This window comes from Danio rerio, chromosome 8 (genome assembly GCF_052040795.2).
Source record: "Danio rerio strain M-AB ecotype USA chromosome 8, GRCz13ab, whole genome shotgun sequence".
NCBI classification, from domain to species: domain Eukaryota; kingdom Metazoa; phylum Chordata; class Actinopteri; order Cypriniformes; family Danionidae; genus Danio; species Danio rerio.
Genome location: NC_141028.1, coordinates 46208243 through 46230984, shown reverse-complemented (window position 1 = coordinate 46230984; position 22742 = coordinate 46208243). Strand labels below are relative to the sequence as shown.

General features: G+C 34.0%; 1 protein-coding gene across 2 annotated transcripts; it reads right to left on the bottom strand.

Moving 5' to 3' along the window:
- Positions 1–1445: 1445 nt before the first annotated feature.
- Positions 1446–21489, bottom strand: sb:cb288. Of its 2 annotated transcripts, XR_015498324.1 has the most exons (6): positions 21352–21489; positions 17833–17878; positions 17681–17749; positions 10714–10798; positions 2570–2788; positions 1605–2537 (listed from the first exon to the last, which is right to left on the bottom strand). XR_015498324.1 is itself a non-coding variant. In XM_087265287.1 (5 exons), exons 1-5 carry the CDS (start codon positions 21406–21408, stop codon positions 2734–2736), a joined length of 312 nt encoding a protein of 103 aa, XP_087121413.1. In that variant the 5' UTR covers positions 21409–21489; the 3' UTR covers positions 1446–2733. The 2 variants fall into 2 exon arrangements, 1 of the variants encoding a protein (XP_087121413.1); XM_087265287.1 differs by having other exon boundaries at positions 1446–2788.
- Between the last annotated feature and the right edge of the window lie 1253 nt (positions 21490–22742).

Genomic DNA, 22742 nt, shown 5'->3' with positions numbered 1-22742 from the left:
TTATTTTTGTCACAGGCAATTTTATGAATAAAATATATTAAAAAAAAACTGTTATACTGCATTTGTCATGAATACACACCTTAATCCTTCATATCATATATTCAAAAAGGTACTAGAAATATTCCTCAGAGATTTTGGTCCATTTGACATGATAGCACCACGCATTTGCTGCAGATTTGTCGGCTGCACATCCATGATGCGAATCTCCCGTTCCACCACATCCCAAAAGAGCTCTATTGGATTGAGTTCTGCTGACTGTGAAGGCCATTTGAGTACAGTGAACTCATTGTCATGTTCAAGAAACCAGTCAGATGATTCGTGCTTATTGACATGGCATGTTATCCTGCTGAAAGTAGCCATTAGAAGATGGGCAGACTGTGGTCATAAAGGGATGGACTTGGTCAGCAACAATGCTCAGGTAGGCTGTGGCATCAACACAATGCTTATTTGGTAATAATGGGCCCAAGAGCGCCAAGAATATATCACCCACACCATTACACCACCACCACCACCAGTCTGAACCGTTGGTACAAGTCAGGATAGATCCATGCTTTCATGTTGTTGACACCAAATTCTGACCCTACCATCTGAATGTTGCAGCAGAAATCGAGACTTATCAGACCAGGCAACGTTTTTCCAATTTTCTATTGTTCAATTTTGGTGAGCCTGTGCAAATTTTGGCCTCAGTTTTCTGTTCTTATGTGACAGGAGTGGCAGCCGGTGTGGTCTTCTGCTGCTGTAGCCAATCTGCCTCAAGGTTGGATGTGTGATGCATTGAGAGATGCTCTTCTGCATGCCTTGGTTATAACGAGTGTTTATTTGAGTTACTGTTGCCTTCCTATTAGCTTAAACCAGTCTGGCCATTCTCCTCTGACATCAACAAGACATTTGCGCCCACGGAACTGCCGCTCACTTGATATTTTAATTTTTTATAACCATTCTCTGTAAACTCTAGAGATGGTCGTGTGTGAAAATCCCAGTAGCAGTTTCTGAAATACTCAGACCAGCCTGTCTGGCACCAACAACCATGCCACATTCAAAGTCACTTAAATCACCTTTCTTCCCCATTCTGAAGCTCTGTTTAAACTGCAGCAAATCGTCTCAACCATGCCTACCTGCTGAGTTGCTGCCATGACAATTAGAAATTTGCGTTAATGAGCAGTTAGAGAGGTGTACCTAATAAAGTGGCCGGTGAGTGTAGTAAATTATTGCATTTTTTTAAATGATTTCAAATATTAAAGACTGTCTTTAAAGGAACTTTTAAAGATTTTAAATTAACGCTTAAGCTCCAGATGTTGGGCTCTGGAATAAATGTCCTTTATTTCACTAGACAGTCAGCACAGCAGCCACAATCGTATTATTAATGAATTTAATTCATTATTATTACTATTAATTGTATTACTGTAGTGCGGTAATTTTTATGAAGGGACAGAAATCTTTCACAATTCATTAAAAACATCTTCATATTTTTTCTGAAGATTAACACAATGCAGGTTTGGAAATTGGAAAGCATAAAGCTAGCAACATTTTCATTCTGAAGCCATCTAACGTATTAGTTTAAAACAACTGTACAAACTCGTCTTTAACCAAAGTACACATTTGCATACTGGATTACATCGACACACTTTAATCCAAAATAAAAGTCAGATATTCACAGTGAAAACCGCTAATAAAAAAGCCATGACATAAGTAAAATATCTATAACCGCGTACAGCTATTGTGCAAACGGGTATATTATCTAGAATAAAAATGTGCAATCTGTAGCTCCCTTTTCTTACATTAACACACACACGTACCCAAAAAGACTTTAACCCAGAAATGTGCTGTTCTCTCTAACCAATACTGCTGTACAAGGCAAATATCTCACAAACTCGCTCTCTCACACCCACACACGCATGCACTCATTCACTGGTGCAGAGTTCACCTGGCCAAAGGGGACGTTTGGAGAAAAACAAACGTCTAGTTTTATAAAAGGTGTTATCTTTTGTGTGTTAATTAGCATATATAGGCAATAAAATCAAATAAAAGTCCTAAACAGGCAAGTTTACGAAGATAAAAAACATATGGGCTAAAGAATGAAGAACTTTTGGCTGATTTCCTAGTTTCGTTGAGTGAAAAGTGAACAAATCTAGTGACATCTAGTGGACATTTATGTCTTGGTCACTCTTCCAAATCATATATATTTATACACGCTTCAAGAGCACGTTTAATGGATGGAACAGTTCATTTTAAAAATAATTTACTTTTACACACCCTTAAGTTGTATTAAATGTGTTTTTTCTTATTTTCTGTTTGATAAAAAAAGAAGATGTGTGTGTATGTGTGTGTGAAATCATCAGCCATTGCCATCCATAGTAGGGGTGGGGGAACTACTGACGTCATGGCTGCTAATTTTTACATTTTTTCAAAATACCTTCCTTTGTATTTTAAGAAAGAAACTGAAATGTGTTGGAAACATTCCGAATGGGAGTAAATGAGTAAATTTCATTTTTGGGTGAACCATCCCTTTGTCATTTCCTTTAAACATACGCATGCACCTGCACACACACACACACACACACACACACACACACACACACACACACAGTTTTCAGTTGAATGCCCAAATCACAGATTTTCAGAACTATTTTTCAAATGGGACAGTGGATAATGTGTAGTGATCAGCCAAACAGACATTAAAGCTGCGGCTGATACAGATCTGACCTAAGATGAGTAACTCTGGGCAGGTGGAAGTCAGCATGTAAGAGACCTCTGCTCGTGAACCCTCAAACTTGCTCTTTTTTTCCTCCTAGCAAGAGACAGGGAGACAAAATAAAAAGTTCAACACTATGATTTAAATGCATTATGATTATGACAATGAAAGGAATTTTTTCACAGTATTTGAGAGAATAAATAAACAAACAAATAAATTCATAAATCCTATGGGTAAATATTACTAGCCACTTAAGATATTTTATAATGGCTACAGAACAAAAATCCCTATCGTCCAATAACTTGTCTAATTAACTTGTCTTGTTAACTTAATTATGCAAAATACAGTAACTAGTGAAAATATATGCATCATTCCAGACAAAAAAAAAGAAGAAAGAAAAAAATTTATAAATTGGTCTTCGACTGAGGATGATTTTTAAAACCAAAACACACAAGCGGTGCATTTGTGTTTAGTAAAGCTAAGTCTTGTGAATGAATGAATATGACATTTGTTTAATATTTCACCATTAATTTGTTTAAATAAATGCATATGCACATAATCTGAATTGTTTGGAATCTAATAAGAGTGTCCGCACCATACATTTGCACAGACATTGTATATATTTCATAACAGCTGTCAAACTCTGCATAAAAATTGAAAAATGTTCATAAATTTTAACACATATCTTAGAATATTGTTCATCTTGCATTTTTTGATCAATGTTTGATGAATATGTAATATGCATTTGATGTCACAATACTTATTTGATTTTAAAGTGGTTCTCCAAATCTTATACAGTGTTTAGCCTATACAGTTGAAGTCGGAATTATTAGCTCCACTTTGAATTTTTTATTTTTTAAATATTTACCAAATCATGTTTAACAGAGTAAGGAAATTTTCACAGTATGTCTGATCATGTTTTTTTGGGTTTTTTTTTCTGGAGAAAGTCTTATTTGTTTAATCTCGACAAGAATAAAAGCAGTTATAAATTTTTTAAACACCATTTTTAAGGACAAAATTATTAGCCCCTTTAAGCAATTTTTTTTTCAATAGTCTACAGAACAAACCATCATTATCCAATAACTTGCTAATTACCCTAACCTGCCTAGTTAACCAAATTAACCTAGTTAAGCCTGTAAATGTCACTTTAAACTGTATAAAAGTGTCTTGAAAAATATCTTGTCAAATATTATTTACTGTCATCATGGTAAGGATAAAATAAATCAGTTATTAGAGATGAGCTGTTAAAACTATTATGTTTAGAAATGTGTTGAACAAATCTTCTCTCTGTTAAAAAAGAAATTCGGGGAAAAAATGAACAGGGGGTCTAATAATTCTGACTTTAACTTGATGTAAATATATATATATATATATATATATATATATATATATATATATATATATATATATATATATATATATATATATATATATATACATACTTGGTTTGTTGGCTTATTTCTTTCGGGATTTTTTTTCATAATTTACTATATATTTGATCATTATAATTTCTGTATGTTTTAATATAGAACATTTGAAAAGTTTGTAAGATTCTAATTAAAAAAGTTAATTTATCTTATTTATGAATTAATGAGTCATATTCATTTAATTATCAAAACATTACTGCCTGGTTTCATAAACCGAGCATAATCAAAGTATAAGCTTTAGTTAAAATAAGGTACTTAGGGCTCTTTTATAAAAAGGACTCAAAAAAACTCGCTGGTTTTCATCTTGAAACAAAACATTGAAAGAGACATATTTGTCATTTCTAAGATATTTACAGTTAAGACGACATGCAGTTATTCTGGATTAGCCTTAAAGGTGCAGTAGGTAATCTTTCGAAATGCTAACCGCTTAGCATATATCATGTCTCAGAGCGTGCACTGAGACATGAAAGCAGACCACAAGTTCATGTCATTCGCCAGTTAGAAATGTAGTTAGTGTTTGGCCACATTTATTTCAGAGCGAATATTCAGAGTAGCATGGTAAACAGTCTAGCGAGGCTGTCATTGTTCATTGTTGACAGGGACGCAAAGTTACAACAATTCAAGGGCCCTCACATTTTGGGCCTACGGCACCTTTAAGCCTTGTATGTGAAACACTTTATTTTTAATAGTTATAATTTTTAATTAGTTATGTTTCATCTTTTAGCCATTCAGACAATCTCCTAGTGAGAGCGCTCTAAGCTTTAAATAAAAAAACAAACATTTTTTGGCCATTTAAAGCTGCAGTAGATAATTGTCTTCAGAATTTTCTTTTTTTGTTGTTTGTTTTTTTTTGTGCTGGTTTAAAGTCTCTTCACATTCCAATAGTACTGATTAAAATAAATTATCTAAATGTATTTATTAGATTTTTATATTCTGGGTGAGGCATAAAACTAAAAAATGTTCATCCAATTAATTATTGTTGGGCTGACATTTTCGATAATTCTGATAGGTAGTGCTAAAAAATCTGTCAGCAAATGTAGATTTGTACATCTGCAGCCGTTCACGACACCATGGGTGAAGGTTTTGTTTTAGACAGCTAATGTTGTTTGAATACTATTTTAGTCATTTAGTCATTAGTCAGCTGATGTAGATTTTTTGTTGTTACAAATTGGTTATATGCACAGAAGTGTTGTTCAGCCACTGAAATCTCTTAGTGAAAGACTGATGTGACTATTTTCAGTTTCATAAGTTATTCTTGTTTAGTTTAACAACAAAACAAATTAAACAGCACTATTCAGCCTAGTCTACATTGGTGAGGTTTTATATTCACAACACATTGGTTCATTTTTGAACAATGACAACCTGCGTTGCGCTCTCTATATTGTTCACCATACTACTTTGAATATTCTGTCTGAAATAGCATGCAAGTATGGCTTAGTAATAAGTGTAATTCCTGCACCTATGCAGCCAACCACTGAGCATACGGATAGTCGCTTTAGACATTGTAGACAAATCATGTGAGAGAGACCTTGCGTGCATGAAATATTGCACATTATGACAAGTTTAGATTGCTAACTACATAACTAAAGACGTGCTAGATATTAGAGGTGTAAACCTACACAACAATTATTTTAAAAGTAATAAAATAATTTATAGCATTTTAAAAGTAGTGTATTTATCTTTTTAAATGTTCACTGTCATTTTAATAAGAGCAAACTAACTTTTATTTAAAAACTATTATTTGTACTGCAGATCATATTTATCTCAGTCTTTGCTTGCTTAAGTGATGTTTGCCAAGTTTTGTAAGAAAACTCCAGAAAAACATGTTGCTCTCCATGAACTATATGGGTGATTCTATAGTTGCAGGTACATACTGTAGTGACCACGGTTATCCTTTTTCTAGCTTGTAAAAAATTGTTACATCTTACATTTTTGATTATTTATAAAATGTCTTAATCATTTTCAAAGATCATATTACCAAAAATCATGAATTCTTAATGTTCGAATTAGTCAGTGTATTTTTCCATCATTGTGCAATCAAAAATAATTTATTTTACTTTTCTTAAAAAAAATTCACCAATATTTTAATTTTAAATGTTTAAACTGTAAACTGCCAATACTATTACCACAATTACAAAAGGAAAACTGAATATTTCATTAATCACATATTGGACAAATTAAAAATATTTTAATCCCCATTTTATTAGTATTATGTGATCTTTGTAGTTATAGCAAGTAGAATGTTTGGCTACAAAGTTGTAAAACTATGAATTGTTACAGTCAATTTAGTAAAAACCCATTAGGATTTTTCTGGCTATGATTTATTATCATTTCTAAACATTACTAAAATCATTCATGACAGAGTTGACAAAAAAAAAAACTTTTATTCCCTAAAATTAAAACAATTAATTATTTATGTTTAGCAAAATGAATTATAAAAGATAAATATGCTCTATAAGATACTGGAAATAATTGCTGTTTTTAAAGAGTTTTATTCCTTAACTTTTTATAAATGTAAAATATACATGCAATAGAATCACCCATATTGTTTTTTATGCATCTTTACAATAACTGTAGTGTTGTCACTATGCTGGAATTTACAACTTTGAGATGATACCTTCAAAAAATATCAACCATATCAAAATATCAATATTCCATACAATTTTCTATATTTTGTGATTTTAAAAAAAAATCTTAATGTTAATTTTAATTATTATTTATTGCACCAGAACCAATATGGACATTAGTATTTTTAATTACATGAACTAATTTTTGAATAGCAGATTTTCTTTGCATATTAGCCTAATTATTAGTGGTAGATAATACATTACCATTTATAGCCTAATCAAAAAAAAAAAAAATCAGAGTTTATTTCGCATATAACATGTTTTAATCGACACACACAAGGCGTTTCACATGCTTTATCATAGTGCTCTGTGTGTGTGCGTCCCCCTGCTCCCTGAAACATCTTGAATTATCAATATTTATTCTATTCATTATTGAATTCTGAATTTTTAATATTGCATTGCACTATTGTTAACCAAAACAGTGAATAGTAACAGTTTAGGATATCTTGTGTATGATTTTGACGTTTTTCCCTGATCAGTTAAAAGGTTCAATAATAGAGGAGATCACATATGATAATTAGAGAGATTTAAAGGGAAAAAGGAAAACACGTCAATCGACAGCACTTTAAACGGCTTTCCTATTTAATTAATTAAATCAGTGATATTGAAATGAGTTCACTTACTAACCTCTCGATATTGTTTATACAGATGAAGGACACGAAGCAGCGCGCGTCAAGAGAAGAGCATGCGTTTAGAGAGAGCAAAGCAAAAGCAAGATTATGGGCCCTATCATACACCCGGCGCAGTGTGGCGCAAGGCGTGGAGCAGCAGTCTTTTGGTAGTTTCAGCTTGGCGCAAGAGTCGTTTTGAGGCGTTGCGCTACACTGTTTAAATAGCAAATGCATTAGCGCTCATTTTTTCGCCCATAGGCGTTCTGGTCTAAAAAGGAAGGCGTTCTGAGGCAGACCGCTGGTGCATTGCTATTTTGAGAATCTATAATAGATTTTTCATTAGACCAAAACTAACCCGGTCTAAACTCCGGCGCAGAGTTGCGCCTCGCTTACGCACTGCTTAATACGCACAAGAGAGCAATAGGCAAATATCTTTACATATGAAAAAATGTAAATATTAAGGATATATATAGGATATAATAAGTATAGATATAGGATATAAATATAAAGGATTAAAATATTACAAAACATTATTTTCTAGCCTACATAAATAGGAAAAACCACTGCTTTTATGTTTTCTTCTTATCGGGAGTCTTTTTCAGTTCATTCATAACAATTTGCTTTTGTATAATGTTATTATTATTAGCAGTATTATTTATTATATCCATATTTATATTTATATTTGTTTTATTAAAAACAAGCTTAGATTTGCCCACCTGTCAGGTTTTAGACTATATGGGGCACAGCATGTGTTTTAGGATATAACTCAGGTTTTTGAGCACATTTTGCTATTATTATTCATTTATTCGTTTGCTGGAAATTAGAACTGAATTTAGAAATAGTTTTGAAACGAATATTTGCGCTTAACAAACAAAAGTATTTATTTATAGACTAATTGATGTCTGTGCGTAAAGGTTTCCCTATCCAAGAGCGAAAGTGAAAGTGATCCATTATCTCTCATTCCCACGCAGTAGATGCTCTGTTTAACAGTTTTCTGTTAAAAACTGTTAACTGTTTGCTAGTGAAATGTTCATTTTTTTCCCACTTAGACCTACTTTGCGTCCTGTAAATATCGAATGCGCTCTTAGCACGACGCAGCTGACTCTTAAAGGGAATGGGAGATGAGACTGTAATTGATTTATTCTCAAAACACCTATAACTCATTAAGAAAATAAACTCAACCCTTTTAGAACATGCGCCGCGGCGCAAGGCAGATTTTCCGTCCTTAAATTAGAAAAAAAACGTGTCCTGACACGCCCTGAAAGTGTTTGCGCCCTGCGTTTTGCGCTTTGCACATGGACCGTCAAAATAGAGCCCTATGTGTGGATACGTGTCGAAATATTGATGTTTTTGACACAAACTGCAACAAAGTGCTTTGGACTCTTTTGTGAATTTTGTATGTTGCACTTTGCATGAACTTTACTACTGAAACTGCCTGTGATTTGTCCGTTTCTGTGCGTCATTAACAGATAGTGATCTTAATATTTGCTCTTTCCGTGAGAAAAATGCTATAAATGTAATGCCCAATACATCCTCGCGATTATCTCACTCAGTGCTGCTAAACTGTTTGTGTTTTTAGACTTCCTATTGTATGAATTACGACTGCATAAAATTATATTAAAGGGAAGTGCATTTGGTAATGCGTGCTCATACGCGTGATGCGCACAGAAACCTGCGCTCTATGCTGAATGGTTTCTCTTTCATCTTTTGCAGCCTGAATCAGTTACAAATATTAAAACGGAATACTTTATTCAAGATTATAAAGGAGTCTGGCTTGCCAAAGCATGTTTTTTGAAGCTCACGATCACAACTTATGCTGCTTTCTCATGAAACGCATCGGGAAAAAAATTGCTGTTATCTGATGTAGGGCCAGGGTGGGCCAAGCTTCTGACTGGGTGGGGAGCTGTGGAGCCGGGCCAGCGAGCGAGTTCTTTCTTACACCCCAATGATTGGTCACGTGCTCAACAGAAAGGGCTGCGATTGGCTCTAACGGTCTGGTGCTGTTCACCAATGAGTGACGCGGCTAAGCGGTAGTGGTGATAACAGCGGCCGTGATAGACGCAAAGGAGAAAACTTGCTCTGCAAACATGCTCATGTCTGTATCCAGAAGTATCACTTTAACAGCCGAGGAGAGGAAACTACCTCATGCCAGCAGGTCAAAGGTGCACAGAGGGAGAGAGAGAAATGCCGCTTACTTTCAGTTACTCCGTAATTTCAGCTTCTGCTGTAAGTGTCAGTAAAAGACTGTCCAGCAAACACACGCATTTAAATTGTGCACAGTTTCTGTGTTTTAAGCTTTGTAAATACTCATGCTTGCCTCCCTCGCCATAGTAAACTACCGCGACAGGACATTTGAGATAAATTAAATCACTAAACAATAACCGGTTATGATTATAACTGAATCAATACCAAATTGTCCGCGTCTGCATCGCGGTGCACCGAAGAAACAATTAATTTTGACACCCCTAATAGATATAATACAGTTTTTCCATTTAAAATTGTAGCATTACAAAGTACTATAAAGTTTTCTAACTGGCGAATGACATGATCTAGTGGGTCTCTGTCATCTTTAATGTGCGTTCATGATTTCAAGAGGCGTGGAATTGGATGGCAGGGGAGGGATTGTGTTTCAAAGATATTATGCTAACTGTTAGCATTTAGGCAGATCACCTACTGCACCATTAAAACTTGACTCTTCTGTTGTTTCAAGTAAGACTGACAAAATAAATGAAAAGTTGCTATTTTCTAGGCCAATATGGTGAGAAACTATAGTACACAATAAAAATACAGAAGAGTCAACTTTTAAATATGATCAATATTTCTTTGAGTGAGATGCCAATGGTCTTATCCGATTTAATGGTTTATGCTAAGCTAAGCTAACAGTGTTCACACCATACCCTGGAAAAATTAAGATTAAAATTAAAAATTATAAAAAACAAAATGTTTAATTTTAGGGAAGTTGCAATTTACAAAAAAAAAAAAAAAAAAAGTGAATGTAAATGTCACTTTTTTTACATACTTTTACACACACAGAGACACATGCAGTACTTGTATACATGGTTTACAGGAACACTGCATAGATGTAATGTATTTTATACTGTATAAACTGTTTATTGTTTGGCCCTAACCTAACCCCTACCCTGAAACACAACACTCACAGAAAACCTGTGGCAAAATTTTAAGCATAACTTTTAAGCATTTTGAATTCCAGAGACAAGAGTTGCATCCCTGTAAACCACCTTAATAGAGTATAACCAAGTCATATCAATGCTATTATAAATCTTGATGTCCCTGTAAATCACATAAACCTATACACACACAGTCACTTATTAAAAAAAAATGTGTTGGGTTCATACCGTTTGGGTGGTGAAATCATGCATTTCCACAGAACAGTGTAGAGCGCTAACAGAAATGCTATAAACACTGCAGCAGCGATCGCACCTGCAAACACACACACACACACACACACACACACACACACACACACACACACACACACACACCCCGTCACACTGCTGTCTGAAAACATGCATCAGCAAAGTCTCATAATTGTTTCTTCCACACAGAGAAGAGCTCAAGTTGCTATTTCCCTCAGAGATCTATTGTTTTTTTTCAGTGAAAAACTGCAAAGTGGACACTTTAGTTCTGTTAGTAAACATCAGATGTACTAATCGGAGGCCTGTGAAAGGTCAGAGGTGGGAGAGAGGAGCCTGAGAATCAGCATATTGTGACAAACACATTCATGTGCTGTAATGAGGGAACAGAAGTAGAATTTCAGACATGACATGGAAACCAGTCTGAGCCTGAAGGAGAGGGAAAAAATACAGCAAAGCAAAGCTTTAACGCTGCATATTTACATACAACACCCTGATGTTCAAATGTGTCAAGTTTTTCTTTAAAAGTAATAAAATTATGGTTTGAAACATTTTAAAATCGCATTATTTAATTATTTATCTTAAATGATGCAACAAGTATTTATGTAGAGCTAAACTACATACCCTTGAGACCTTAATTCATCTTTAAATTTCATCTTTAAAATTATGATATGTATGCATGTATGTATGTATGTATATATATATTTTTTTTTTTTAAATCTATGAGCTCAAAGTCCAGAAAAGGCACTAGCAACATCCTCAGAACAAGCCATGTGACTTTAGTTGTTCAACTGTAATCAAATTAAGCTCAAAAAACAATTTTGTGCACCAAAAAAAAAAAAAAAAACATACCTGTAAAATGATTTTGTTTGCCAAAGTGTTCCTTTTAAGGACAGCAGTGCAACACGCAAATGCCGTATTGCGAGCTAGTAAATGTGCACCCTAACATGACACAGAAGAGAAAACATTGGCAAACAAAGTCATTAAAACGGTTTTTGTTTGTTTTGTTGTTGCTATCTATGGAAGATGAAAGAGCTCTTGGATTTAAAATATCATAATTTGTGTTCAAAAGATGAAAGAAGGTCTTGGAGGTTTAAAACAACAAAAGGGGAGTAATTAAAAACTATGAAAAACTTAGGGTGAAGTCATATTTTACATTTTAATCATCAGGAAATGTATGTATATTTAAAAATTTTAAAAAAGATATATATATAGTCAGAATGATTACCCCCCCCCCTAAATTATTAGCCCCCCTGTTTATTTTTTCCCAAAACTTCCGTTTTAACTGAAAGAACTTTTTTTTTCAACCCATTTCTAAACATAATAGTTTTAAAAACTCCTTTCTGATGACTGATTTCTTTTATCTTTGCCATGATGACAGTAAATAATATTTGACTAGATATTTTTCAAGAAACTTTTATACAGTTTAAAGTGACATTTAAAGGCTTAACTGGGTATTTAGGTTAACTAGGCAGGTTAGGGTAATTAGGCAAGTTAATGTATAACCATCGTTTGTTCTGTAGACTATCAGAAAAATATAGCTTAAAGGGGCTAATAATTTTGACCTTAAAATGGCTTTTAAAAAATTAAAACTGCCTTAATTGTAGTCGAAATAAAACAAATAAGATTTTCTCCAGAAAAAAAAAAAATATCAGACATACTGTGAAATTGTCCTTGCTATTTTAAACATAATTTAAGAAATATTTAAAAAAAGAAAACAAAATTTAAAGAGGGGCTAATAATTCTGACTTCAGCTGTGTGTGTGTGTAACAATGAAAAAGAAAAAAATCAGCTCTATATAAAAATACCTTAAAGCAATCTTACTCAACAAATAGTTAAAATCCCTTGAGTAATTTTGCATTGCTTGTACCTTTACAGAAACTTAACCACAAGTATATTAAATTTAAAAATACTTTGAATGCACAAAGTATTGTGCATATGTTTGTTTGTTTGTTTGTTTTAAAATCTGAGAAAATCAGAACTTTAAACATTACAAATGTACTTTTTTTTCAGCTGAACAACCTTTTTCTTGGCATGATTGAGCTGCGCTTGATCAGTTTGTTACGGCTACAGTACAGATTATAATTTAATTAATGTAAGCACATTTTTTATGGCATTTATTCAGTCATACAACTTATTCATTTTATTTCAATTAAATAAATCATTTGTTTTTATATTATTGTTATTATTATTATAATTATTATTTATTTTCTTCTAAAAAAGACAAGTTTTAAATACTACAATAAATTAAATTTATTTACAACATACAATTATGCATAAAAATATGGATAACTTTTACACAAATGTTATTGTAAGGATGCAAGAAAGATGATTAAACTATATTGGTAGTAGAGTTAATCAATTTTCCCTTTGTTAAAGGGGTAGCACAGAGTGTATTTTTAAGGCTTGGTTGTGTTTATAAGATGTAAAGCAATGTGTGCTGATGATTCAGTTATGCAAGATTTTTTCATATATCTTCCTTTGATTATATACAGCTACTCAGCTAACATGAAACGGTTTCTCTGAAAGGCCCGCCCTCAGGAGGCTCAGATTGGTCAGCTAACATAATGTGCTTTGATTTGCGGAATGGCTCCAGGAAGCGTCTTTGTTATAACAATATAGCACATCTGGCCACACCCCTTTGCTACTGTATGCACATAACTCATGATCTTATTAACCCGGGTGTATTTTTTTGTAGTCCCCAAACTTTGTTCGCTGTAGGCTTTGATAAGCTAATGCTGTTAAAGCCAATGTCTCACTTTACATTAAACTTTGAGCGTATTACATTCAGAGATGTTGTTTATGTCCACACAGCTAAATTACGCATCAACTAAACTTTAAATATTATATCACAGTAGACCACACCTTTAAACATGTTTTTTTAGATGGACTGTTGCATTGGTTAGCTTAAGGAAAATTAAGACCTGTTTAAAAGTATTTAAGACGTAAAACACAATTTAATGGATCTAAATTTTAAACCTGAGGCACAAATTTTGGTTTTTAACATTTAAGACATTAAGACTTTTTAAGACCCTGCAGACACCCTGAAAATAATTTTTACTGACAAATCAACCCAATCTCACAAGGAACTGTTACTTTTATTTACCATCAGAAAAGTGTCCAATTTGTACTAATTCAAATTATTTAATTCATATAAAAACATGATTTTTAAAAGGAGGCGTGTCCCCAAACCCCACTGCTAACCCTACCCCTCATTTGGGGATGAGCAAATTATACTAAATTGTACAAATAGGATCATAAAAATTCTAATTAGCCACCAAATCAAAAAGCTGCAAAATGCAGTGAGATTTCATTAATCATTTGAATAAAACCTGGTGGTTTGAAAGATAGGAACAAAATTTTAAGATTTATTTGGTGATCTTTAAATTAATGTCATAAAACTGATCTAGATATGCCAGACTACATATTTTGCATATAAACTGGTATATTGAATTATATCTTTCTTTATTGTTTTGATGTTTGCTGTGTCTATAAATACAGTGGTTTCTAGGTGTGATATTTCTAGACAAAAATAACCTCATCATCTTTATCAGGCAAAGGAAGATACAAGTGCTGACATCAAGTGATTCATTTCACACTTGAATTCTGTTACTCTCAGAACACACAGAAGAAAAACACAAACATCACCCAGTGCATAAAAACACAGAGAGCTGAGAGGTTGCAGATAAGTCGTCTTCCCCAAGCGTTTGTTTTGACAGGACTTGTTTTGAGGGCATAAGCCACATGACAGTCACACAAAAACACAGATTTAATCTTTAGGCAGAGCCACTGAAAAGACTTTGGTCAACCTGATGAATGTCTGACTGACAAGAAAGAGATTGGAAAAAACTAATTAAACATGTACTTCAATTAGCAAACAATACTGATGATAAATTCCTAGGAGGAAAGTTGAATTGAGAAACATACTACTGTTTAAAAGGTTGAGTTGTCTAAGATTTGATAGTTTTGAAAGAAAGTTAATAGCTTATAATTCTCCTCAGTGCTGCATTTGATTAAAATACACTAAAAAAAGTTAAACATTAATATTCAGTAAATGTTTTCAAATTGAATGCATTTTAAAAATATTAAAAATAAAGCATGTAAAGTGAAGTTTTTTTTCAACAGCAAAACTAAACATTGACAGGGTTTCATGATTCTTTAAACATAAAATCTTTCCAATATGCTAATTTTATACTCAATAAACTGTTTGTATTTTTGTTGAAAATATTGTTGTTGTTGATCCAGCAAACACTAAATATTGTCCAACCTTTATGATTTTTAAAAATTATTATTACTATTTGTATTTTTTTTTTTGTTGTTGTTACTTGAGAACTAAATACCATTCTAGAAACATTTCTTCTTATGTCTTAGTTATTTTACAACCATAATAAATTACTAAAATCATTACGAATTTATTATTTATTTGTCACTAAATGTTAGGTTTGGGTAATTTCTGTGTGGAGCTTGCATGTTTTCCCTAGGTTCGCGCAGGTTTCCTCCTGGTGCTCCGGTTTCTCCCACAAGTCCAAAGACATGCGGTACTGGTGAATTGGGTAAAATAAAGAAAAAACTAAAACTAAATTGGGTAAACTGTCCGTAGTGTATGAGTGTGAATGGATGTTTCCCAGTGATATGTTGCAGCTGGAAGGGCATCTGCACAAAATGTGCTGGGTAAGTTGGTTTATTCCACTGTGGCGACCCCACATTAATAAAGGGACTAAGCCGAAAAGAAAACAATTGAAGGAATGAATGTTAGTTTTGGGATGGCACTGTCACCCTACAGCAAAAAGGTTGCTGGTTCGAGTCCTAGCTAAGCCAGTTGGCATTTCAGTGTGGAGTTTGCATGTTCTCCCCTTGTTCACGTGGGTTTCCTCCGGATGCTCTGGTTTCCCCCTACAGTCCAAAAACATGCAGTGAGTTCGAAGAACTAAATTGGCCATAGTCTATGAGTGTGCGTGTGAATGCAAGAGTGTATGGGTGTTTCCCAGTACTGGGTTGTGGCTGGAAGGGCATGCGCTGCATAAAACATAAGCTGAAATATTTGGCGGTTCATTCCGCCGTAGCAAACCCTATTAAATAAGGGATTAAGCTAAAAGAAAATTAATGAATGTTACAAAATGATAACTTACACAGATTCCGAATTTTAGGTTTATTACTCCTTATAATTTAGGGTAACACCAACAAAAATAAAGATTCCAGAACATACAAGAGTGAGTATTTTTAAACATTTTCTTTAAATAACACCTATTATTCAGAATGTTTTATAACAGTTAGTTTTGGGGAAATTTGAACAAAAATTAGGTGTACATTAGAAGAATGTTACAATGATGTGAGACAAACAAACAAACAAACAAACAAACAAACTAGTTTTCTGCAATGAAACCTTTGGCTGACCAAAATCAAACCCTAATAATAATAATAATAATAATAACAAATGTTAGCTTAGGTGCTGCAACTAGCACTTTCTTTTTTATAAATTAATTTATCTTGAGTCGTTTATGTTTTTTTATTTATAGTATTTTAAGGATTCTTAATTAGAAAGTTCAAAAGCACAATTATTTAAAACATTAATTTAAAATAAATCTTATGTAACTTTATGGGTGTCTTTTTGATCTCTTAATTGCTTTAAGTATTCATCAAAAATATTAATGGCAAGGCAAGTTTATTTATATACACAATAGTAATTTCAGGTGCTTTACATAAACAGGAATAAAAGACAGGATAAAATAAAAACAAAAAAGAATAAAACTAAGATAATTACAGATTAAATTGTGTTAAACTATTATTAAAAATGGAACATTTTACTAAACACATGCTAATAAAATGATGGTGTTTCACTTTATGGTGACTGTGGCCCCGTTTACACTAGTGCGTTTTAGTTTTAAAACGGCGTTGTAGAATGAAAACGATCCGCGTCCACACTCGCGTTTTACCCAGCGTTTCTGAACAGCTCTCAGTCCACACCAAAACGCTGAAAACGCACATCACGTGACCACACACACACGCTCGGGCAAGCGCTCCAGCATTTCTACCCAGATGAGAGCTCTGCTTGTCGGACTGCTCATCAAGCATCTCCCGCTGGATCTAATCTCACTATATTTGCTGAACGTGATATTTCATTCATGTTGTTGTCTTTATCTAACGACATAGGCCAATTCCCTGACTTTGGTCATAGGAATCTATTAAGTTACTTGTTCACGGGTAACATGTTTTGGTTAAGCGCAAAGATAAGTTAATGATTAATCCAGGCACATTGACTGATCGCTTGCCTTTATTTCCTACAATGTATAAACTTATTGTATGTTATACTTTTATAATTATCGATTATTAAAACTGATGTTCAGCAAAAGAGAGGGTGCGTTTCGTATTTTCACTGAAATTGAAAGGAAACAGTTGTTATTGGCTCCGTTTTGTTATAAATGTCCACACAGTGAAGATGACGCTCATATATGCAGCACGACGCCTCAACATTTCTGCTGTCTGTTAAGTTGCTAATATTAAAAAGAAAATAGGCAGTTATATCATGTTTACATTTTATTGTTGAGAAAGTGAAACAACGGAGCCAAGGTGATGTGAATAAAGTTATAAAGTACACTGTTCCCTTTGAAGATTTACCCGTGTCCTCTGTATGTTTTCCATATCAAACTGAGAAGGGGGAGACTGCAGCCTTGATCAAACTTGCGAATTCTTAACTTACAAGAAGAGGATGCGAGACTGAATTGTGTGCGGGCTACTTAATATTGAGGAAAAGCCCCAATCAGATAGGCGAACGTTTGCAGCCCCGCCTCAGTTTTAGAATGAAAACGGCCTTTCCAGCGTTTTCAAAAAGCTCAGTTTTCGGCGCTTGAGAACTCTGGCGTAGTGTGGACGGATGGCGTAACCGTAGCAAAACTTATGCGTTTTCAAACTAAAACGCACTAGTGTAAACGGGGCCTGTGAAAAGTAGTACCTGGTATGATTCCACTCTGTCTGCTCACTGGAGTGTCAGCAAGAGGAGGTTTACCGCCAGTCACTGAGCCTTTAAAGACAATGATTTTAGAAAATGCATATAAATAAACACCATTAACGCGGCATCATTATTAAGACTGCTTAATGCATTACCATTTCTAAAGGAGTTGGAGGGGAGCCATGAAGAGACTGGAAAAATCTAAAAAAAAGAGAAACAATTGCTCAATGAGAAGACAATAGACTTGATTCAATTGCAAAACTGTTACTGTAAGGGTTAAATAAAACAGAAGGGGTTAAATAAAAAAGTTGAAACATATATTATTTGTTCAGACAGACAGATAGATTAAGTCTAGTTCACGCAAAACTGAAAATTCTGTCTTTATTTACTTGTCCTTCACTTGCTCCAAACCTGCTTGTCTATTTTCTTCTTCTGTTGAATGCAAAAGATAGTGTGAAGAAAGCTTGAAAACCTGTAACCATTAACTTTCAAAATATATGTTTTAATGGAAATCAATGGTTACCGATTTTCTCAAACAGATTAAAGAATTTTATAAAGGTTTGGAACCACTTGAGGGCGAGTAAAGAATGTTGCGTGAACTATCCCTTTAATAAATAAAAATTACAAACACAAACATACAAATAACGACAACACTGATATAATTTTTTAAAAGATCTTCCCATTTAGTCAGTGATAAATATTCTAAAATTCCTCCTGGAGAGTGATGTTACATATGAAATGAAAGTTGTTTTTGAAAGCGTGGCTTTATTTTGAATAACAGCTGTAAAGGCCAGTGCTCTTGAACTCTTGAGACACCTACAGGTATCTGTGTGAACCGGGGATGTCAAATTCCTATGATCAGTCTTCATTTAAATGAACAAACAGATTAAATGATTAACTAATGAATTACCTGGGCCAGGTTTTTCAAAAGGTTTAATCCAAATAAAATTTATCCGGATTTAGTAATCCTGTTTTTGCGATCCGTAATCACGTAATCCAGCTTACTTTTTGAGCCAGTTTTTCAAAGCAACATCGGATTGGATCAATCTTATCTGGATAGGAACTTTTCAGGATCACTAAATCTGGATAACCAGCGCTCAAACAGGATAGGACATCACAATGTAGAACTATAGATATGTAAAGATTAGAATAGCCAGCATGGGGTCAATATAACTTTATTTTTATTTAAAATGAAAACTAAGAAAATTTGATAATTATTTAAACAATAATTAGTAATAATAAAAACAAGAAAAACAACACCCCATCCTCTTTAAGCAGTCCGCTCATCTAACACCTACAACACTGTACATTGAGGATATTTATAAAAAAAATTCAAATATAGATGTAAATAAAAAAAGACTTAATGTCAAAAACTCCACAATAATATCAGACTTCCTCAACTGATGTGGAGAGACCAGCTTTTCTGAGCGTAGCCTTTAGGAGGCGGATCTCAAGTCATTGGCCTTGGTTTGCTGCAGTTTGGTTAGAGTCAGTTGTTACTCTGCCAGATGAAGCTGTGCTTCTGCACTTTCAGTCTCTTTTTGCAATTGTTGAAAGAGATTTCAAAAATCAGTCATTACCATTCTTTGCATTTTTTTTTTATTCTGCAATCATTGCATGCATCACTAATAAATATTCTAAAAAGAAAAATATTTTCCATTGTGATGAATATATATATATATCAATTGGTGAAAGAATAAAATGTATTGTTTTTGGTCAGTTTTGACAGCTGTTTGGGGGATTGTTTTATGAGGCCAAACTCTTTCTACTTTGCTGTAGGCCTATACTGAAAGGCTGAATACGTTTAAGCCTATACTCACTATAGCCTGACGGATGAACAAATAAAATAAAAATCTTATGAATAAATAGTATATCTCATAAGATACTGCATGATCCAAAAACAGTATTATTTAATAAATTTTTTAAGTTTTCATTACATTTTGGGCATGAAATCCACGCTAAATCTACCCTTCTGATGGGATCGGTTTAATCCAGGTTTTTTGGATCAAAGTGATCCAGATCCTACAAAAAAGGTCTGAAAAACCCAAACTAAAGGTTTGATCTGGATCAAAACCAAGATTAGATTACGTGATCTAATCTGATCATGTAATCCGTTTTTTCTTTTGAAAAAAAACATTTTCAAGATTTGATCCAATCCCTTATCCAAAATCCTAGTGGATTACTTTTGAAAAATCGGGCCCTGATGTTAACCTTAATAAGTGCATGTTAATTCTGCTACCGTGGACTGGGGAAAAGCTGGATTTAATATATGCAGGTTCAGACTTTCTCCATAATAATATCATTACAGAAAAGCATTGTTTGCAAATTCTAAATAGGGAACTCAGATTATCAGCCAATGACTATTAAAGTACACCATTGTTCACCAGGCAATCAAAAGTTTTGAAGTCATACATGCGACTACAGACCAAATATTCAAGAGAGCGATAAACAATATAGTGATGTTTAGTCACAAGTTTTCACTATTTAAAACTGAATGAATGTGCGATTATAAAACCAACTTACCTTAATCTATAGTGACACATTTTCACCAGCATGACAGAATAATAATTTTAAAACTAATAATACATTTTATTTATATTGCGCTTTTCTCAAACTCAAAGCCCTAACAAGAGCATCAACACACAGAAGAACATGAAATACACAAAAAAGTAAGAATGATAATAATGATAAAAATATACATATTAAAAGAAGGCCTCATAAGTTATAAGCAATAATAAAAAGATGAGTTTTAAGAAGTTTCTTAAAACAGTCCAGGGAACTGGCGTTTCTGATATTTGTGGGGAGAGCGTTCCACAATTTAGGTGCACGATAAGAGAATGCCCTGCCTCCCATGCTGCTAAGTTTGCAACAGGGCTGATACAAGGTGAGCCCCTTGACTAAGAATAAGTACATGACATCCTTTTATTTATCTATGTGTACTGTTAACTTATGGGTAGTAGGAATAAAGAAAAATATATATAATTTAATAACCACTCAAATAAATGTAATGGCTAATACAAAGTGTGTTAACAGTGCCATCTCTGAAGTAAACAACAACTGCTGCTTCTTTTTAATAAATCGTGCTTGGAGCAACTTAAAAGATGAGTAAATGCTCATTTTAGGATTAACTATCGCTTCAAAAAACTCAGAAAAAGAGAGGGGGCATGTCCCAGCACTGTTGTTTAACAAAGATAAGAAACTATGCCATGACTGAAAGTTTCCAAAACATGCTGGAAGACAGGAAATGAGAGAGAGAGGAGGGCAAGAGAGATTGACCATTTCCCAAGATGTTTACAGTTCATCTTTGATTATAAATGCAGTCCTCAGTCTTGTAACTTTTCCTTATAAACTAAACTACATATAACTGAATAAAACAAAGAGATACACTGACCTCATTTAGACATTTGAAGTATCATCTGAATTTTTGTTTAAAATAAGCATTTTTCTGCAGGCTACAGTGTGTAGATTCAATTTCACTTTTGAGCCAAAGAACGTTTTATTTTAATTTAAAGTGAATTATTTGAACATAAACATACTGTAGGCTATTATAAACGTAGGCTATTTCCTAATTAAGAGAAAAATGATATAAAGAGCGGCGGGTTAGCATTTAAAACAACTGCACTGCAAAACAGCTGATTGTTGCATTGCAAAGCTTCGCTTGTTTGCTTGTATACCTGTGTGAGGTTGTGGTCTTGTGGTTCTTCAAAGGAGCTGCTGTTGTTGTTTCTCATCTCCGTCCTCGTGTTTCCCCGTGTTTGTTTGTGTGTGTTTTCCGTGGTTATCACGAGTCGCCCATTGTGAACAGATCGAATGAGAGACTTTCAGACGAACCCCCTTTTTTCACTTTAAGTGGGCGGAGCAAGAATAAATAGTGGGCGGGACAACGACTGTCACTAACATTTGTGTTATGGTGTTAGGTGTGTCTAATTTATTTATTTTTCAAAAAATTGCTGTGAGATGTATATGTTCCATGTACATATTTCATAATAAAGGGCAAAAAAGTTTTGCAACATGCAAAAAAAAAAAAAAAAAAAAAAACTCTTAAATGTTATTTCAGTGTTTTTAATGTAGGCTATTATATCTTTCCATGTGTGAGTTTAAAAATATGAATTAAAACGATATTAATATTACTTAAGAATAAATAATTAATTTAATTAAGATACAATAGGTACTGTCCAACTGCTTGTTAATGCACTTTTCCAATCAGCCAATCACATGACAGCAACTCTATGCATTTAGGAATGTAGACATGGTCAAGACGATCTGACTTCAAACCAAACATCAGAATGTGGAAGAAAGGTGATTTAAGTGACTTTGAATGTGGCATGGTTGTTGGTGCCAGACGAGGTCTGAGCATTACAGAAACTGCTGATTTGCTAGGATTTCACACACAAACATCTTTAGGGTTTAGAGAGAATGGCCTGAAAAAAAGTAAATATCCAGTTCTGTGGGCGCAAATGCCTTGTTGTTGTTAGTGGTCAGAGGAGAATGGCCAAACTGGTTCCAGCTGATACTGAACTGAGTGCAGAAGAGCATGATCCATCCTGCCTAATATATCAACAGTTCAGGCTGGTGGTGGTGGTGTAATGGTGAGTGGAAGTTTTCTTGGCACACTTTGGACCCATTAAAACCAATTGAGCATCGTGTCTAAGCCTCAACCTACCTGAGTATTGTTGCTGGCCATGGCTTCAAATGCTAGCTGCTAGCTTCTAATGGATACTTCCAGCAGGACAACATGCATAAAAAACACACATAATCTCAGACTGGTTTCTTGAACATGACAATGAATTTAGTATTTTCAAATGGCCCCCACAATCACCAGATCTTAATCCAATAGAGCACCTTTGGAATGTGGGGAACGGGAGATTCACCTCATCAATGTGCAGCCGACAAATCTGCAGCAACTGCGTGCTGCTATCGTGTCAATATGGACCGAGATCTCTGAGGAATATTTCCAGTACCTTGTAGAATCTATGCCACAAAGGATTAAGGCAGTTCTGAAGGCAAAAGGTGGTCCAACCCCCTAGTAAAATGTACCTAATAAAGTGGCTGGTGAGTGTATATT

Bases quoted from the DNA above. Each gene is read 5' to 3' on its own strand.
- sb:cb288 (XM_087265287.1), bottom strand. From the start codon at position 21,408: ATGAGAAACAACAACAGCAGCTCCTTTGAAGAACCACAAGACCACAAC. The intron at 17,750-17,832 runs GTAATGCATTAA...TTGTCTTTAAAG, and splicing joins CTCCAACTCCTTTAGAAATG to GCTCAGTGACTGGCGGTAAA. The intron at 10,799-17,680 runs GTACTACTTTTC...GTGTGTTTGCAG, and splicing joins ACAGAGTGGAATCATACCAG to GTGCGATCGCTGCTGCAGTG.